Source organism: Fundulus heteroclitus, unplaced genomic scaffold (assembly GCF_011125445.2).
Source record: "Fundulus heteroclitus isolate FHET01 unplaced genomic scaffold, MU-UCD_Fhet_4.1 scaffold_42, whole genome shotgun sequence".
Classification (NCBI taxonomy): Eukaryota; Metazoa; Chordata; class Actinopteri; order Cyprinodontiformes; family Fundulidae; genus Fundulus; species Fundulus heteroclitus.
This window is the reverse complement of record NW_023396835.1, coordinates 905838-921826: the sequence shown is the minus strand read 5'-3', so window position 1 is coordinate 921826 and position 15989 is coordinate 905838. Positions and strand designations below refer to the sequence as shown.

Here is a 15989-nt window from a genome sequence, read left to right as displayed (position 1 = left end):
ACTGTAGAAACTGAACTGATGGCTCCGTATCTCTGCTTCCTGGCCCCACTGAGCTATATTATACACTGGAGTGCTGATTTGCCCTAAAAAGTCACTGGCCGCCATCTTGCTACTCCCTACTCTCACAGAATCCCACAGGATTTGGTTGCAACAACAAGCAGTTTTCTGGCTGAGTGAAAACGTTTCACAGGTAATTCTACAGTCAGTGGATGTACTAACACTATCAACTACTAGGAAATTAGGTGCTGAAATATTTTACATGTTATTCATATTAAATATATATATATATGTCTATATAAATATTAGCACATGTATATATGTATATATATATATATGTATACACATGTGTAAATATATGTTTTTGTATATTGTTATTTATATATTTATAAATGTTAAACATATATATTTAAATGACTAAAATGCTAAATATTTCAGCACATGACTTTCTCAGTACTTGATAGTTTTAGAACATAACATAAAACTATATGGCATTTGACATTTTAAAAGTTTTAAGCCCCCCCCCGAACATGAGAAAATCCTCGTTATTCGATGCTGTAGCGCACATATTCCCTAGTTACTGGAGGAAAATAGGGAGTACCAATATGGCGGCTGGTGGCTTCAAAGCGACTCGTTCAAACAGACGGTGATTAGCACTCCAGTGTATTATATAGCTCAGTGCCTGGCCCGCATGAGTTCACTCTCTGGTTACTGGCTGCAGATCTCTGCACCTGTTCACGTGACGTGTTTCTACTCAGGTGTTATAGTGACACCTTGTGGTCGAGATCCTCAACTGCAGTCAAAGAAACAAAATGATAAGTCTGTTTGTTTCACAAATATTCTGATACTGGCACCTATTTATCAGCCGGTTTTATAACAAATATCATATACAGTATAAGTTTGGATACATGTTCTTTACTGAAGCTTTTATTTCTCCCTGCTTTAGTTATTTACTGTTTGAGGTCAGAACCACAATAATCTGAACAACAGGGAATTATTGAGGATTTTCTCAGTCAACAAAACCACATCTGAATTTCAAGTAAAACTGCTTCACAAAATGTAATTATTATCTGCTAGTATTTTATTTGAGGTGCATGTTAATTTTTTTTCTGAAGCAAACTTGCAGCTCAAGGTCAGATTTACGAGACGGGACAAGGCCTCCCTCATGTTGTCTGTGTTAAATCAAACATCTGACACAAACACAAACAGTCAAATGGAGTCAAAGAGTTTGCAGCAATGCAGAGACTTTAGTGCACGGAGGCTGAGAAGTGAAAACGCACTTCAAGTACATAAATACGCTGCAAACACAAAAAGTCCTCCGCACACAAAACAAACAAATGGCAAAAATCAACTGCAAGTTAATAAAAGCTGCAAACTAGCTCCAGACCACTAGGGGGCGCCGAGCAACAACCAAGTCATATGGACTGGACCCCAGTGGCCTTCATGAACAACGGGATGACAAAAGGAAACTTGGATAGAAGAAATACAAGGTACAATTTTCTTCATGTCTGTTTAAAGACTTAATGTTTTACAAGATTATATAATATATATATATATATATATATATATATATATATATATATATATATATTTAATTTATAGTAGTTTGCATTTCTGTTTAAAGACTTAATGTTTTACAAGATTATAGAATATATATATATATATATATATATATATATATATATATATATATTTTTTTTTTTTTTTTTTTATTTTTTTTTTAATTTATAGTAGTTTGCATTTCTGATGTGTCAGTCATAAGTCTGTGTGTCCATATGCTTTAGTTGAGGGTCGACTCCCCCTAGTGGTCTGGAGTCCTGGTCCGTTACGTGACGTTGGTTTACAGATTTTATTACATTGAAGTTGTTATTCATACTTGCAGCATTTTTCCTTTGTGTGTGTTTTGTGTGTTAGCCTCAGCTTTGTGTGTGGAGTACTTTTTGTGTTGGCACCATATTAGTGGCCGTGAGCAACGAAACACTTACTTCTTGTTTGCCTTCTTCTTCTTCTCCTCCAGGTGGCGATGAGCCTCCAGACGAGACTCGGGGGTGAAGGAGCAGGGCGTGTGCCAGAACTCTCTCTCCTCCTCCTCTTCCTCCTGCGCCGCCCTTTCTGGGCTCCTCGGGTTCTCCTGCAGCTCCTGGTTCTCCTTGTCGTCTTGTGAGCTGTGGAGCAACATTCAGAGATTTTAGAACCATCAGGGGAACATTCAGCCTAGTTGTGACTTTCAGTTTCAGCAGGCACACAGCGGATGCCTGGGTCCTGCCTTTAAATATAATATCAGGGACGTCGTTAAGGTGCGACAGGAACAAGCTTCGTTCTTCTGATTAGAAGAACTTCAGGTGATCAGATCAGTGAAAGAAACCAGCTGTGGGTCCTGTGATCTGAACTCACTCCGTGTTGTTGATGTCGGTGTACCAGCGGCCGTCACAACCCGGCTTCTTCTCTTTCTTTCTTTGCGCGTCCTCCTCTCTCTGCTCCTCTCTCCTCCTCAGGTACTCGGTCTCCTGCTCCCTCACTCGCCTCCTCACCTGCTCCAGGCCCTGCGAGGCTCCGATCCGCTCCGACCGGCTGATCTCCGTCCCATCCAGCCACTGGTGACACAGACCCAAAGGACGTTCTCACACCAGGAACCGAGGATAACACTCCTGGGAGCTAACAGGTTCATTTAGGCTCTCGGCATTTCCTACAAATCAAAACATCTGTCCTGAAAGCTGCTTGAGTTTTTACGGACAGCGACGACCGGTGAGGAGACCTTTAATTGAGGCAGCGCGGCCACAACGTACTGCCTGTAGCCCTGGAACTCGGTGCAGGGGTTCCCCACCAGGAAGAGCTCTCTCAGGTGGACGTTGTGTTTCAGGGAGTCCACGCTGCTCAGGAGCCCCACGAAGTTCACCGTCAGATCCAGCTTCTGGAGGCTCTCGCAGCCTGAAGACACAAAGCAAACGCGGTTTGAGACTGGGAAGACATTCGTCTCTAAGTAAAACCCTAAAACACAAAACCAATGCGATCCTCAGCACCAACCTTCAAGATTTTCAATCACTTCAATGTTGTTTAAGGCCAGATTCAGATACTCCAGCTTCTTCAGGCGGCCCAGATTCTCTACGGCAGCAACAAGAATTCAATTAGAAAAGAAGAAAACATAAAAACTCCTCAGGGACTCAATTATGAAGGAATAAAATTCCTATTTATTGCTCTGTAATTGCGGCAATATTTGGAATATTTCAGCCCTAGCCAATATTTTCTCAGACGAATCCAGTTCTGGTCAGCATACATTCAGCATCGACATCAATCTCGTTAATTCGGGGCTTTGAATCATTTATCTTAAAGACAGGAATGATGATAGATCATTCATCTGCAATGATTTTTATAAATCAACGGCACACAATTATGGATTCCGTCTAATCCAAAATATTCACAAACCTTCAATAGTATTTTTTTAATCTATTAGTACATTTTATCTTCTAGGCCTGCAGGTTATCAACTAAGTTAATCTAAAATTGGTTGATCTTATTGATCGACTAACGATTAATTGATAATTTTATCTTGTATCAAAAGGGTCTTTCCATAACATGAAGGTTTTTTTTTTCTCAATATGCTGAATTTTAAAAGAGGCACATCAATATATTTTAAAAATATATTGTGCCACCTGCATTAAATACTGTAAACAAAAATTTGGGTTTTATCACATATTATTTAACTTTGACATATTTATAAAATATTAAAAAAATGAGAGGTATTTAAGGGGTTTCAATAGAAATAAATAATTTGATTTGAAGAGAATAAAATCTGTGAAACACTAATAATCCCCATGAAAGCATTTTTTCTTAGTGGCCTCCGCTATTTAAGTATATTTTTCCACCTGAGCTGAATGTCAAAGTAAATATAGGTCTACCTTATAAATAAGAAATGCTGAGATATTCTTTTTTCCACTGAAAAACATATTACCGTTCGTCTCTGAAGAAAACTCAAAAGGCCCAGCTTACCGACAGCGTTTAAACGCACCATGTACGCACAGATCTGAAGCATGAAATGAGTCTGATGCTGTTGTAAAGTGATTTCTGCACAGAGGTAGTTTTTTTCGTGTGTATCAGGGCGATTTGTGCTAACATATACACACTTGTGTGCGTAATTTGTGTTCGTACGTGTGAACATTTATTTTGTAGTCATAATTTTTTTTGTATTTGTGTGTGGGTTTCAGCAGACATTTGCAAGCACCCAAAGCTACACACAAACAGGTTTACACAGGTTACAGATTTATTATTACAATGAGTCTGTTTTCTCTCCATAGAGCATAAACTGACAGTATACTTCTCATCCACAAGCTCAACCCTGGAAGCTAGTTGATGCTGACACAAAGCCACATGCTGGTGAGGTGTGTGTGATTTTAAACATTTGTGGATTAGAGAAAATTCTTATAATAAATAAAAATTTGTGAATCCAGACTATATCTATATCTATATAGATATATAGATAATTCCCATTTTATGTTGCATAAGTTGTCTACCCTGGAAAAAGAATGGTTCAATTAGATTATTTATCGCCCCAAATAAATACAATATAATACCTGTTGAGAGAATAATAATAATGGATGTACTTTTTTGACATTTATTTATTGTTGCAAATGACACGCCGTGTTGCAACACCCTTTTTCCAACATGAATTTATCGTGTCAGGGTCTAATAATGAAACTTTGTTTTTGTTAGGTGCATCCTTTACTTTTTACTGTGTTTTTGTTAAATAGTGAAGATTATAAGTAAAGGTTCATAAAACTGTTGTGATGTTTCACATGTAGCAAATGTTAATTTGCAATGCAATACAACTTAATGCCATATAAATGCGTTTGACTATTTAGTGTCATTTATTGTAATTAACCAAGTTGTGTTTTTATTCCTTAAATTCATTATTAATTTGGCAAGATTTGCTCCAGAATTTACAGGATAAGAGTTTTTTTTTTTTTTAAACTTACTAAACTTGAATTTTCACCTACACATCAGACTATCTCTCACATATCCGCAGCTTTTTGCGTCGGGTGGAAGTAAAAGCAGAAAAACTATTAGGATGTTCTCTGTCTTCAGTTTATATACAGTGTAAATCCCGTTGAGAGTGGAGGTAATTTCTGGCTGCCGGTGTGTTTCATAAGCAGACATCCATGAGTGTCATGTATAAACTGGGAGGTACCGATTCTGGGGATTAGGTTGTTCTGCAGGTAGAGGATCCTCAGCTCCCGGCACCACCTGTCGATGTGCTCGATCCTCTCGATGTCCTGCTGGTGCATAGATACTTCCTCCAGGGTGAAGATCTCGCAGTCGTTGTGCTCGGCCCGTCGCCGGATCAGCTCCTCTGTGACTGGATGGGAGAAAGCACACAGTTCAGGTGGAGCTCTGGGGTTTTTATATGAACCTGCTGTACGCGGTTCATGTTTTACGTTCTGTCAGGCTTCCTTTAAAACTATAACACAAATAATTCATTCACCATGAGACTATTTTAAATCATTAGAATCAGATATACTTTAATAATCCCAGAGGGAAATTGCTGTTTCAGTACCATCACCATTACATAAACATCACAAACAATATATAATTAACAGTATTATGTTTTAATCCTCAAGTTTATAAATGCTTTACTCACATTGATTAAATAACTGGCCTTTTTTAAAGTACAATTAACCTGTCTTTAATACATATTTTGTTTAGACTCTCTTCAAACATTCTACCCATTTAAAGCTAAGTGTGAGGAAAAACAGCTGTTATTAGCGGCTAAGCTAACTTTGCTAACTAGCATGAATTCAAAGCAATAAAGTTACAAAGTAGCTAAATTAACTACATACTTAATATAAAGACAAATAAATTAGGTTTAAAGGGCAAGGTAAAACATGAATTGGCAGTAAAGTGCTAATGTTTTCGTTGGTTTTTATTTTATTTTTGTGTATTTTTCCCCTAAACTTACTGTAAACCATCGTCTCGGTCGTTGTAACGCGTTGCCGTGGAAACCGACTTTCTTCAAGCCACGTTCAATGTCTGTGGGAACATTTATGTTTTTTCAAAATAAATCTAAAGCATTTTTTTTCTTTGCTGAATTTAAAACTATCACAGAGAAGGTCTAAAACCACCGAAATAAAAAATTAAGAGATAAAATTAAGAAATAGTGCAATGATAACTATATTACTAAACATTTAAATGCAACCAAATCATAAGATGTTTATACAATAACTGATCAATAAATCACATATAAATTCAAACTTCTGTTTCAGTCTTTGTTAAAAATGGTCTCTGTTTGTTATCCTAATTGTATATAATGTGTGTATTTTTTTCACATTTATTTATTGTTGCAGTTGACATGCCGTGTTGCAGCACCCTTTTTCCAACATAAAATCCTCATGTCAGTGTCTAATAATGAAACTTTGTTTTTGTTAGGAGCATCCTCCATAGTTTTTCTTGAATAATGAAGATTATAAGTAAAGGTTCGTAAAACTAATGTGACTTATAGCAATTGTTCATTTGAAATGCAATACAACTTAATGGCATATAAATGTGTTTGACTATTAACTGTCATTTTTTGTAATTTAAGATAAAATAAGACAAGATAGGCTTTATTGCTCTCACGGTGGAGAAATTCACTTGTCACACATCGGCTTAATAAAAAAAAGAAGGTGCCAAAAAGGAGGAAAAAGGTGCATAAGGTGTAAGGTATATACATTGTGTCTACATATATACAGTGTATCAAAAAATAAATAAATAAAATAAAAGTACAAGGGAAATAAAGCAGATATTTAGGATGCCTTATGTACACTCAGGTGACTCATATACAAATGGAGTGACGTACATTAAGTGGTACCAGGTAAAGAGCAACAGTGAGGTAGTGAGATAACAGCTGAAGTCACTTATTAAACTGGATTATTTAACAGTATTATTGCACAGTGCATTAAATAGAATTGCACTGTAGTTATTGCACATTAGTTATTACAGTTAAAGTGCAGCATTGTATAGTCTGATTTAAATTAATTATCAAGTTATGTATTTATTCCTTAAATTCATTATTAATTTGGCAAGATTCGTGAGTTTAATAAGAGGATCTTGTTTTAGAGGATATTTTTTTAGGTATTAAACTTGAATTTTCACATACACAGGTGAAAGTAAAAGCAGAAAAACTATTTAGATGGAGACAGTGAAAATTTTGTCTTACTTCAATTTAAATGTATCTATTGTTGATATACTGTAAGAATACTGTAAAAAAGAAAAGAAAAAGATTACACCTCTACATTATAGTTTAACTGCTGAGTAGGCAATTTAAGAATGTGATAAAATGTTCAGTTAATACTTCCAGTAGGAGTAAAAAGTAAATTTTAAGTTTCCTTTTTGAAGAGGTTTTGTGAGGACACAACAAAATCTCTATTCTTGGATATTCTTCAATAATATATTATCTACTGCATATTTTAATTGATATATCAGGTTTAAGCGACCATGTAAGAAATGAAAACAAACACAAAGGAAGCCTGTGTTTCGAGATTGTTCTTGAACACAGCATCCCACCGAGCTCCTGGGCTTTTATTTTGAAAATCCGGGGAGGGCACGCAGAGGAGAGAAGTCCGACAGCAGCCGCAGCATCCGGCCGTTCTTCCCGGACAGGTGAGCCGCTGTTCGGCTTCAGCAACAGCTCGGTGACCGCACAACGCTCCCGGTCGTCGGATCTGACCCCCGCAGTCTTCACGGCGTCGTTCCGCCTCGGAGGCTTCCGCCAGAATGACCAGTCTGAAGGGCTTCCAGGCGCAGCTGGCATCCATCATGGAGGCGCTGACCCGCGCCGCGGTGGCGGAGATCTGCGGGCTGGTGGACGACGGCTACGCCGTCCTGCAGCTGGAGATCTCCCGCAGCCACAAGGAGAACGAGGCGCTGCGGAGGAAGCTGGAGCTCATCGAGTCCATCATCGCCCGGGGCAGCCGCCGGAGGGACGGCGCGGCGATGGACTGCGGCGGGCCGGGGGAGAATGAGGAGGCTGGCGGGGGACCGGAGGACGCTACAGCCGGTGGGTCCGGTGGAACCGAGCTGCTGAGGGTCTCTCACCGGCTCGGGATTTTATATTTCTTTATTTCACTTTTTAATCATGTCTGTCTCGCGAGAAAAAACTAGCTGGGGAGTCAGAACCTACGGGATCTTCAGGTTTACGCCAAACTCCATGAGAAATCCGTGAAAATTCGGATTCGGCTCTTCTCGGAACCAACTAATTATGGACTTATAAGCAGGATGGGTTCTGTTTTAGACACTTTTCAGTTCGGCGTCTTAAAGAAGCTGAAAACTACACCTGTTTTAATGTTAAAACACCTATCTAGTGCTCTAGTGTACTGTTTTTAAGATTATTCCTATCTGTCTATCTATATTGTTTTTAAGGGTTGTAAGCAAAATACTTTTGGGACAAAATACAATAAATAAATGTACCATGGAATAAATAAATAAATAAATGTACCATGAAATGTCCCATTAAATTATTAAATGTACCATTTATTTATTTAATGCGCCATTAAATAATTTAATGTACTATTCAATTATGAAATGGACGGCTAAATAATTAGTGTAAATGTATTCTGGCCATGGTTCTGCTTCTACTAAATCTGCCAACGTCGAAGGAGACAAAACAGTTTGATCTAAAGATCCACATGTTCACTGCAAAATCAGACCTAAAAATAAGTAAAATGTTCTTAAAATTTGTGTTTTTGTCCTAGATTTGAGCAGGTAAATAAGATTATCTGCCAATAGAATGAGTATTTTGACCCCTAAAATAAGATAATTGAAAGATGATGGAGAGGAATTGTTCCTATTTTAAGTGTTAAAATCTTATTCCATTGGGAGATAATCTTATTTACCCGCTCAAATCAAGGACAGATCCACTCATTGTGAGACAATTTTACTTATTTTTAGTTCCGTTTTTGCAGTGTTCTGCTTGGAAACTGATCTGGAACAGCTGAAAGAGAAATTTTAACCATACATTATTTATACCAAAGCAGAAATATTGTTTGTATCGTTGGGAGCAAGCATAAAAGTCTGTAGTTGGACGCCGTTTCTTCTTCATAGCGTCAGACATCAAGCACAGTGTCCTGAAGCTGTGTTGGCAAACAGCTGCCGAGGCATTCAGAGACGTTTTTATTGTTTTCTTTGTTCATTATCACATTAATATTATGGGATTCTCAACACCGCAGGCAGATATTTAGGTACAAACCATAATAATGTGCTCTACTGGTGATCGTTCCCTTGATAATGAAGGGATTAGGTCAATCCAAGTCCAGGGAAAATCTCTGAAAGTCCTTCAGAAACCTCAGAAAACCTCTAAGATTATTAGATTAAAGGTTATTCTGCATTGGAAAGACAAATCTGCAGACAGAATTTAGCGTCTTACCGTCCGTTCTGCTAGCATGATGAGTATTTCTACAGGTTTTATCCTGCTGCCACGGTAGCAGCGCTGCTCCTGACCGTATTCGTCTGTTTTCTTCCATCCAGAGTTTGCTTCAGAAGCCGATCGCTCCTTTAAGGACACCAAGACCTCCGACTTCAGAGCACACGGATCAGTTCCAGCGTTGGAGCCGACTGCCGAGGTGAGAAGACGTCTTCCTCTCACCGCCTGGCTTGTGGACCTCCTGGGTTTTGGACAGCGGTTCTAGTTGGACCTGAACTCACTGTGTGAACGCCGGTTCTGTACTTTAATAAACTAAAATCCGGTTTCAGGCCGAATAAAGCCGCCGTGTTTGGTTTCAATGTCGTCTCGGACAGGTTTCTTCAGCAGCGGCTGTAGAGGAGCCGTTCCGGACGGATCAGGACGTTGTTGTGATCAAGGAGGACAGGGAGGAGGAGGAGGAGGAGGAGAAAGATGTCCTCAGAGCTGAGCAGCTGCTTCTGAAGGAGGACGGTAAGAAAAATCTGTTTTCAAGGCAAATTTATTTATATAGCACAGTTCAGTTAACCTGACAAAAGCCAGCTGTATGTCGCTCTGCCTAGCTTTACTCACATACATCTGGGACACCGCCATAGGAATTGCCTTTACTGAAGGCTGGGCCTTATCAAAAATCCTTGCATATGATTGGATAAGCCACTTGTCTGTCATCTTTATCGACGTACTATTTCAACCAGTCACACCGAAGCTAACCCGTGACGCTGTGAGAGCGACGCAGGAAAATAATAATAATAATAATAATAATAATAATAATGTGTTTGCGGCTCTAGTGCCACGCGTTTTATTGACAGTGAGCTGACAGGAAGAGGGGGGGAGACAGGCGGCAAAGCGCCCCGGAAAACAAAACTTGCCAAATCCGGTCGGGAAAAGGACGAAAACATGGTTTCCACCAACAAAAGCCTTCAGAGCCGTTCTCTGATGTTCTTTTAATGAAACAATATTAGGTAGATTGGACAACACGGAAGAAATAGCAGCATCAATGTTAACGCTTGCTTCCTCAACAAGCCGCCATTGTTATCAAAACAGTCTCACGGTCGCTTCTCCACTACGTCACATCTATGAAACTCCAGCCCTGCGTCCTGATTGGCTGGACAATAAAATTGGTTGGAGAAATCACTCTCTATGGGAGATGTCCCAGATGGATGTGAGTGGAGCTAGGCGGAGCGACATACATCTGGCTAGAGTCAGGTTACGTTTCAGTACAGAGACGATGCAAAGTGCTTTACAAGATTAAAATGTAGGAAAATAAAACAGAATAAAAGCAAGCTGGAATAAAATGTAGAAACACAATAAAACATGGGAAAATAAAAACTAAAAGCAAATATTTAAAACCGTTGGACTACAAAGTTGAACTAATGATGTTTCAGTAAAACAGTTTAACTAGAACAGTCAAAGGTAATCCTAAACAAATGTGTTTTTAATCTTGATTTAAAGGAACTTTCAGCACTTTTACAGTATTCTGGGAGTTTGTTCCAGATCAGTGGAGCGTAGGAACTAAATCAGAATCAGACATACTTTAATAATCCCAGAGGGAAATTACTTTCAAGGTTTTTTTTTTTTTCCACACTTTTGGAAATAGGCCCCGCCCACTTGTTTCAATCATTACCACTTTTAATACTTTAGTTCAGGGCCATGAACGGAAGGGGATGAAGAAGGTTTTGTAAAAATCCGATCAGCCATTCTTGCATAGTAGATTTCACATCACAGCGCCCCCTAGTGATGGATGATTCTCAAACGCGAGTCACATGTGCAAAATCTTATATGGACTATGGGTTATAAAGGACATGTTAAAATCTGTTATGGTTTTAGAATAATCAGCAATTACATTTAGAGCTAGCTAGCTAACAATCGCTTATTTTAGCATTATTTTTCGAAAAAATTAAAAAATCCGCCGCGATAACTTTTTTTATTTGTCCATTACACGGTTATATAAGAAAGGTTTAACCTTTGTAGCCATGTAGCGCGAAAACTAGCTAGTAAACGAAGGTGTGCTAATTCCCTTTATGATGCAGAATCCAATAAACAAAGTGATGTGAAGTTTTTGAGTGTGGGACCAGTAGTTTGGTCATTATAGGCCGAAACGCATTGTCCTTCGTTTTAGCGCCCCCTAGTTGTTGAGGGGTCTGAATTTCTGGGTTTGAGTAGAGGTGCATGTTCTGTACTGGAAAAATAGAACTAAAAATAAGAAAATTCTTCTTGAAATTAAAGTATTTTTCCTTGATTTGAGCAGGTAAATAAGACCATTTGCCAATGGAATAAGATTTTTCCACTTAAAATAGGAACAATTCATCTCCATCATCTTACTTCAGGATGTCTATTTATCTTATTTTAGGGGTAAAAATACTCATTCCATTGGCAGATAATCTTATTTACCTACTCAAATCTAGGGGAAATACATTCATTTTAAGAAAATTTGACTTATTTTCCAGTTCTCTTTTTGCAGTGTGTACTTGGATACCTGATTCAAAAGGTTCGTTACAAGTCCTCATGGGCCGCACAACGCGTTTTAACGGAGAATAATAATAATAATGCGAGAAAAAGGAAGAAACAGATGAAAAACAATCGTGTTTTCATTGCCTGTTCTTTCTGCGCTGCAGGCTGGGAACCCTAAATGCTGCTTTCACTCCTTTTTAACGCTCCTAGTCTCTCTTTCTGAAGCTTTTCCCTCTGATCCGTGTCCAGGGACGGAGGCGGCGCCTTCGGAACCAGGCCTCCACGAGGACGGCCCGTCCGGGATGAGGATCTCCGACATCCGGTCCTGGGACCAGAACAGCTCCTGCAGCGCCCAGGAGTCTCCGGGCCCTTCGGGGGCCGCCGAGAGCAGCTCCGCGGAGCTGGACTTCGCCTCGGAGTCGGACAGCGGCGCTCCGTCGGCGGCGGAGATGAGGAACACGTTCCTGCTGAGGACCGGCGGGAGTCCGGCGCCTCTGGCCGGGATGCCCGACCCGAAACGAGGCTCCGCCCTGATGGGGTCGCTCCCCTGCGACGTGGAGCTGGAGCCGGGCTCCTCCTGGGGCGGCCAGGGCCTGCCCGGCATGGTGCCGGTCGCCCACCGCTCCGTGCTGCTGGCCCTCGGCGGATCCAGACTGGACCCGCTGGAGCTCGGCAGGTTCTGCAGGGACCAGCGCTTCGCCTGCAACTACTGCGGCAAGTGCTTCACGTCGTCGCGGAGCCTGGAGACGCACGTGCGCGTCCACACGGGCGAGCGGCCGTACAGCTGCGCCCAGTGCGGGAAGCGCTTCACGCAGTCGGGCCACCTGAAGACCCACCAGAGCGTGCACACGGGCGAGCGGCCGTTCCCCTGCGAGCACTGCGGCAAACGCTTCGCCGCCAAGCAGAACCTGAGGATCCACCAGCAGAAGCACCACGCGGGTCCGCTCTGACTGTGAGGGGCGGAGCCGGGCGGGGACAGACCGGGGTTACTGTGAGCGGCGGAGCGCAGGGGGGGGGGGCCAAGCCTTTTATTTATCGGTTTTTTTCATGACGTTTCCGTGGTTTAAGCTCATCCAGACTTCCTCTCACTGCCTTTTTTATAGGGCTGGGTATCATCTAGGATGAGCCGATTCGATACGATTCTCGATACACAGCTCACGATACGATACGATTCTCGATACATAGCTCAGCTTGCTTTGATTCCAATATCGATATTTATTACTTTGAATTAATGCTCAGTGATTCAATCACCAAAATCAGCCAAATATTATGTTTATGTTCTATTTATTGATCCCAGAAATATTAACAGGAAAATAAAGTGCATTTGCTTCAATGCATTTAACGTGTCACAGAAACCAAAAATGTGCCCAAACATCTGATTTTAGGGACAAAGGAGCTTCTAAAATCCTGTCGGCCGTTCCACAAATTCGTCTCCCTTGCTCTCCTTCGCTGTGAACTGTAATGGTTGCGCTGTAATAACGCCCCCTAGAGGTTGGGAGGTATATCGATATTGAAAGCCAGAATATCGATATTAAATCGTTTTTAAAAATATCGATATTAATCTTTATATCGATTTTTATGCACAGCCCTACTTTTTTAGTTTCTTTTTCTCCAACATCTGCCCAGAAGGACTTTCCGGTGGACTTTTGCATGTGTGGTGCTGAAATAACCGGGGCCAGTCGGGATCAGTTCACACTGCAAAAGGGGAACTAGAAACAAGTAAAATCAGCTTGAAATAAGTTTATTTCTTCTTGATTTGAGCAGCTAAATGACGCTATTTGCCAATGGAATGAGTATTTTTTTTTACCCCTAGAACAGGGGTCTGCAACCTGTGGCTCTTTGGACCTTCCACAGTGGCTCTTAATAACTTTTGGCTACAAATTATATTTTTATTATGGTATTTAAATGTAATAATGATAATAAATGCAGGTTTTAGCAGTTTTTTTTCTTGGAATAATTGCTTTTAATTTTCACAACAGAATGATGCTAAAAGTCCCAGAAATATTTAATTTTAAATCAATATTTTTTCATTATGTTGGAACTATTTTTTTTTTTTTTTTACATCAGTATCCACAAATATCAACATCCCTCCTCTTTTTTAAACCTCAAAATAGACATAAAATGGCGTTTGTTTGACAATGACAACATATTTCCTACAGTAGATCTTTATCACAAATTATAACTTGTCTTTTTTCAAAAGGCCAGGCTCTAAACGAGTTTAATTCAAGGGGACTGTAGATAAAATGGCTCTTTAGACTGTAAAGGTTGCAGGCCCCTGCCCTAGAATAAGATATTTAGATAAACTGCTCTTAAAATAGGACGATGGAGACGAGTTGTTCCTATTTTAAGTGCAAAAATCTTATTGTGTTGGCAAATAATCTTATTTACCTGCACAAATCAATGATAAATACACTTGTTTACAAAAATGCTTACTTTTAGTTCCTTTTTTGCAGTGAACATAAAATAATTCATGGTTCTGAAGAGAAATCTTTGAGAAAACTTTCTTTTCTGTCTCTGAATCCAAACAATTAAGTTAAAATGACAGAAACTGAATTCAGAATGAGTCTTTTTTTGTTTTTTTTACTGTTAGTGGGACTTCATCTATAAGTTACTGGATTTCTGACTTCTCCAAGAAGGCAGCCAATCAAAAGCGAGGATTTTCTGTTACCAGGTAGAAACTGTCGGCGTTTTCTCCTTGCAGGATCAACATCAGCTTCTGACCTTCAGGACTGCAGGAACTCTGAGTGTTTGTGTCGTAAAGCTGCGCTGCTCAGACATTTACCTCCAGCAGCCTGCGGCGTGGATGAATTCAATAAAACCGCTTGTTTTTCCCTGCAGAGTGAAATGATTTTTCAAATCAGGAACTAGATGCACATGTTTAAATTTATTCAAAATGTCCCCTTCATTATAATAATAGGATTGCAGCTAGGGCTGTGGAACAGGCAAAGCCAGGTACGTTTATTTCTACAGCACTTTTCAGTAGCAAAAGAATAGCAAAGGAATAAGCAAAGTAAATCCTTGACTAGACTTCTTTCATACATAAAACATATGGAAAGTCTTAGATTATTTATTATTATTAATTGAAATAATTAAGTATTTTCTTGTGGGTTTCTGATCTAAAGTAATTTTTTCCAACCTTTCCAAAGCTACTAAATAGAACATGTTTTGTTTAAAGGTTTCACTGGAATGAGCTTCATCACTAACATTTAAAGCTTAATTGTTTCTATTTATGCATTCCTTAAAGCTACATCGTAAGGTCTCTAAACTGACCTTTCTAAATCTCAGCTAAAATGGGAGAATTGTTTCTATTCAGGATAAAGTTTCCCAGGAATGAACTTCATCACTAAAATTCCTAAGGTTAATTGCTCCTATTCATAAAGCTACAGCTTGAGGTCTCTGATCTGACCTTTCTAAACTAAAATGGCAAGCAGAGTAAGGGGGGGGGGAAAGCTACGACGGAGTATGAGGGCCACACATGAAGAGAAAAAATATTTTTGCCATGATGATTAAACTCGACATGTCGACATTAAACTCAACATTTCAAGAATAAAGTTGAAATGTCATGTCGACTTTAATCAAGACATTCCAAAGTTTGGAGAAGAGAGCAACCGCGCTCCACAGCTGCAGTCTCTGCGTTTTAATTGTATTAATTTTAATTAAGTGTGAAGGTAGTCTTTGCCGTGCTGCAACTGCTAAACCCGATTCTGAAGTACAATTTGACCAAATCATCTACACAAGGCATGTTGAATCGTCAGCCAACTGTCTGATTCTGGATTCAGTGCAGGTATCCGTGCAGCAATTGGCTCTCTCCAAACTACTTTGAACTAATTTCAACTTTATTGTCGAAATGTCGAGTTTAATGTCGACATGACATTTCAACTTTATTCTTGAAATGTTGAGTTTAATGTCAACATGTCAAGTTTAATCTCGTCATGGCAAAATATTTTTTCTCTTCATGTGTGGCCCTAATACTCCGTTGTAAAAAGCACAGTAGAGGTGTTGTGTGTGCCTGTGTGTTTTAGTGTAATCGTGTGTGTTAGACTTTAAACTCTGGCAGCCAGAGTCTGATAGTGATGACGTGATCAGGCGCACGGTTTACTGGTCGCATTGTCGAAGAA

At 39.7% G+C, this 15989-nt stretch overlaps 2 protein-coding genes across 4 annotated transcripts in view; one reads left to right on the top strand and one right to left on the bottom strand.

The window, feature by feature from the left end:
• Window positions 1–15989, bottom strand: part of lrrc6 (leucine rich repeat containing 6) — a 58124-nt gene that overhangs the window by 26215 nt on the left and 15920 nt on the right. Inside the window, exons 1-6 of one of the 3 annotated variants that reach the window (XM_036131358.1) lie at window positions 9388–9504; window positions 5179–5346; window positions 3022–3099; window positions 2753–2925; window positions 2392–2591; window positions 1983–2162 (exon numbers count right to left, since the gene is read on the bottom strand). In XM_036131358.1, the coding sequence (XP_035987251.1) occupies window positions 1983–2162; window positions 2392–2591; window positions 2753–2925; window positions 3022–3099; window positions 5179–5346; window positions 9388–9484 (896 nt within the window). In that variant the 5' untranslated portion in view covers window positions 9485–9504. Of the gene's footprint in view, window positions 1–1982; window positions 2163–2391; window positions 2592–2752; window positions 2926–3021; window positions 3100–5178; window positions 5347–5946; window positions 6062–9387; window positions 9505–15989 lie in introns of those variants that run through there. The other 2 variants (XM_021310656.2, XM_021310657.2) reach the window with 2 other exon arrangements.
• si:dkey-7l6.3 (zinc finger protein 467) lies at window positions 7599–13028 on the top strand. Its single transcript, XM_012852630.3, has 4 exons — window positions 7599–8022; window positions 9489–9583; window positions 9759–9894; window positions 12121–13028. The coding sequence occupies exons 1-4, from the start codon at window positions 7740–7742 to the stop codon at window positions 12819–12821; spliced, it is 1215 nt and encodes a 404-aa protein (XP_012708084.2). The 5' UTR covers window positions 7599–7739; the 3' UTR covers window positions 12822–13028.

Coding starts and splice junctions, on each gene's coding strand:
- si:dkey-7l6.3 (XM_012852630.3), top strand. CDS start 7,740: ATGACCAGTCTGAAGGGCTTCCAGGCGCAGCTGGCATCCATCATGGAG. Junction 8,023..9,488: donor ACCGGAGGACGCTACAGCCG/GTGGGTCCGGTG, acceptor TCTTCCATCCAG/AGTTTGCTTCAGAAGCCGAT. Junction 9,584..9,758: donor CGTTGGAGCCGACTGCCGAG/GTGAGAAGACGT, acceptor CGTCTCGGACAG/GTTTCTTCAGCAGCGGCTGT.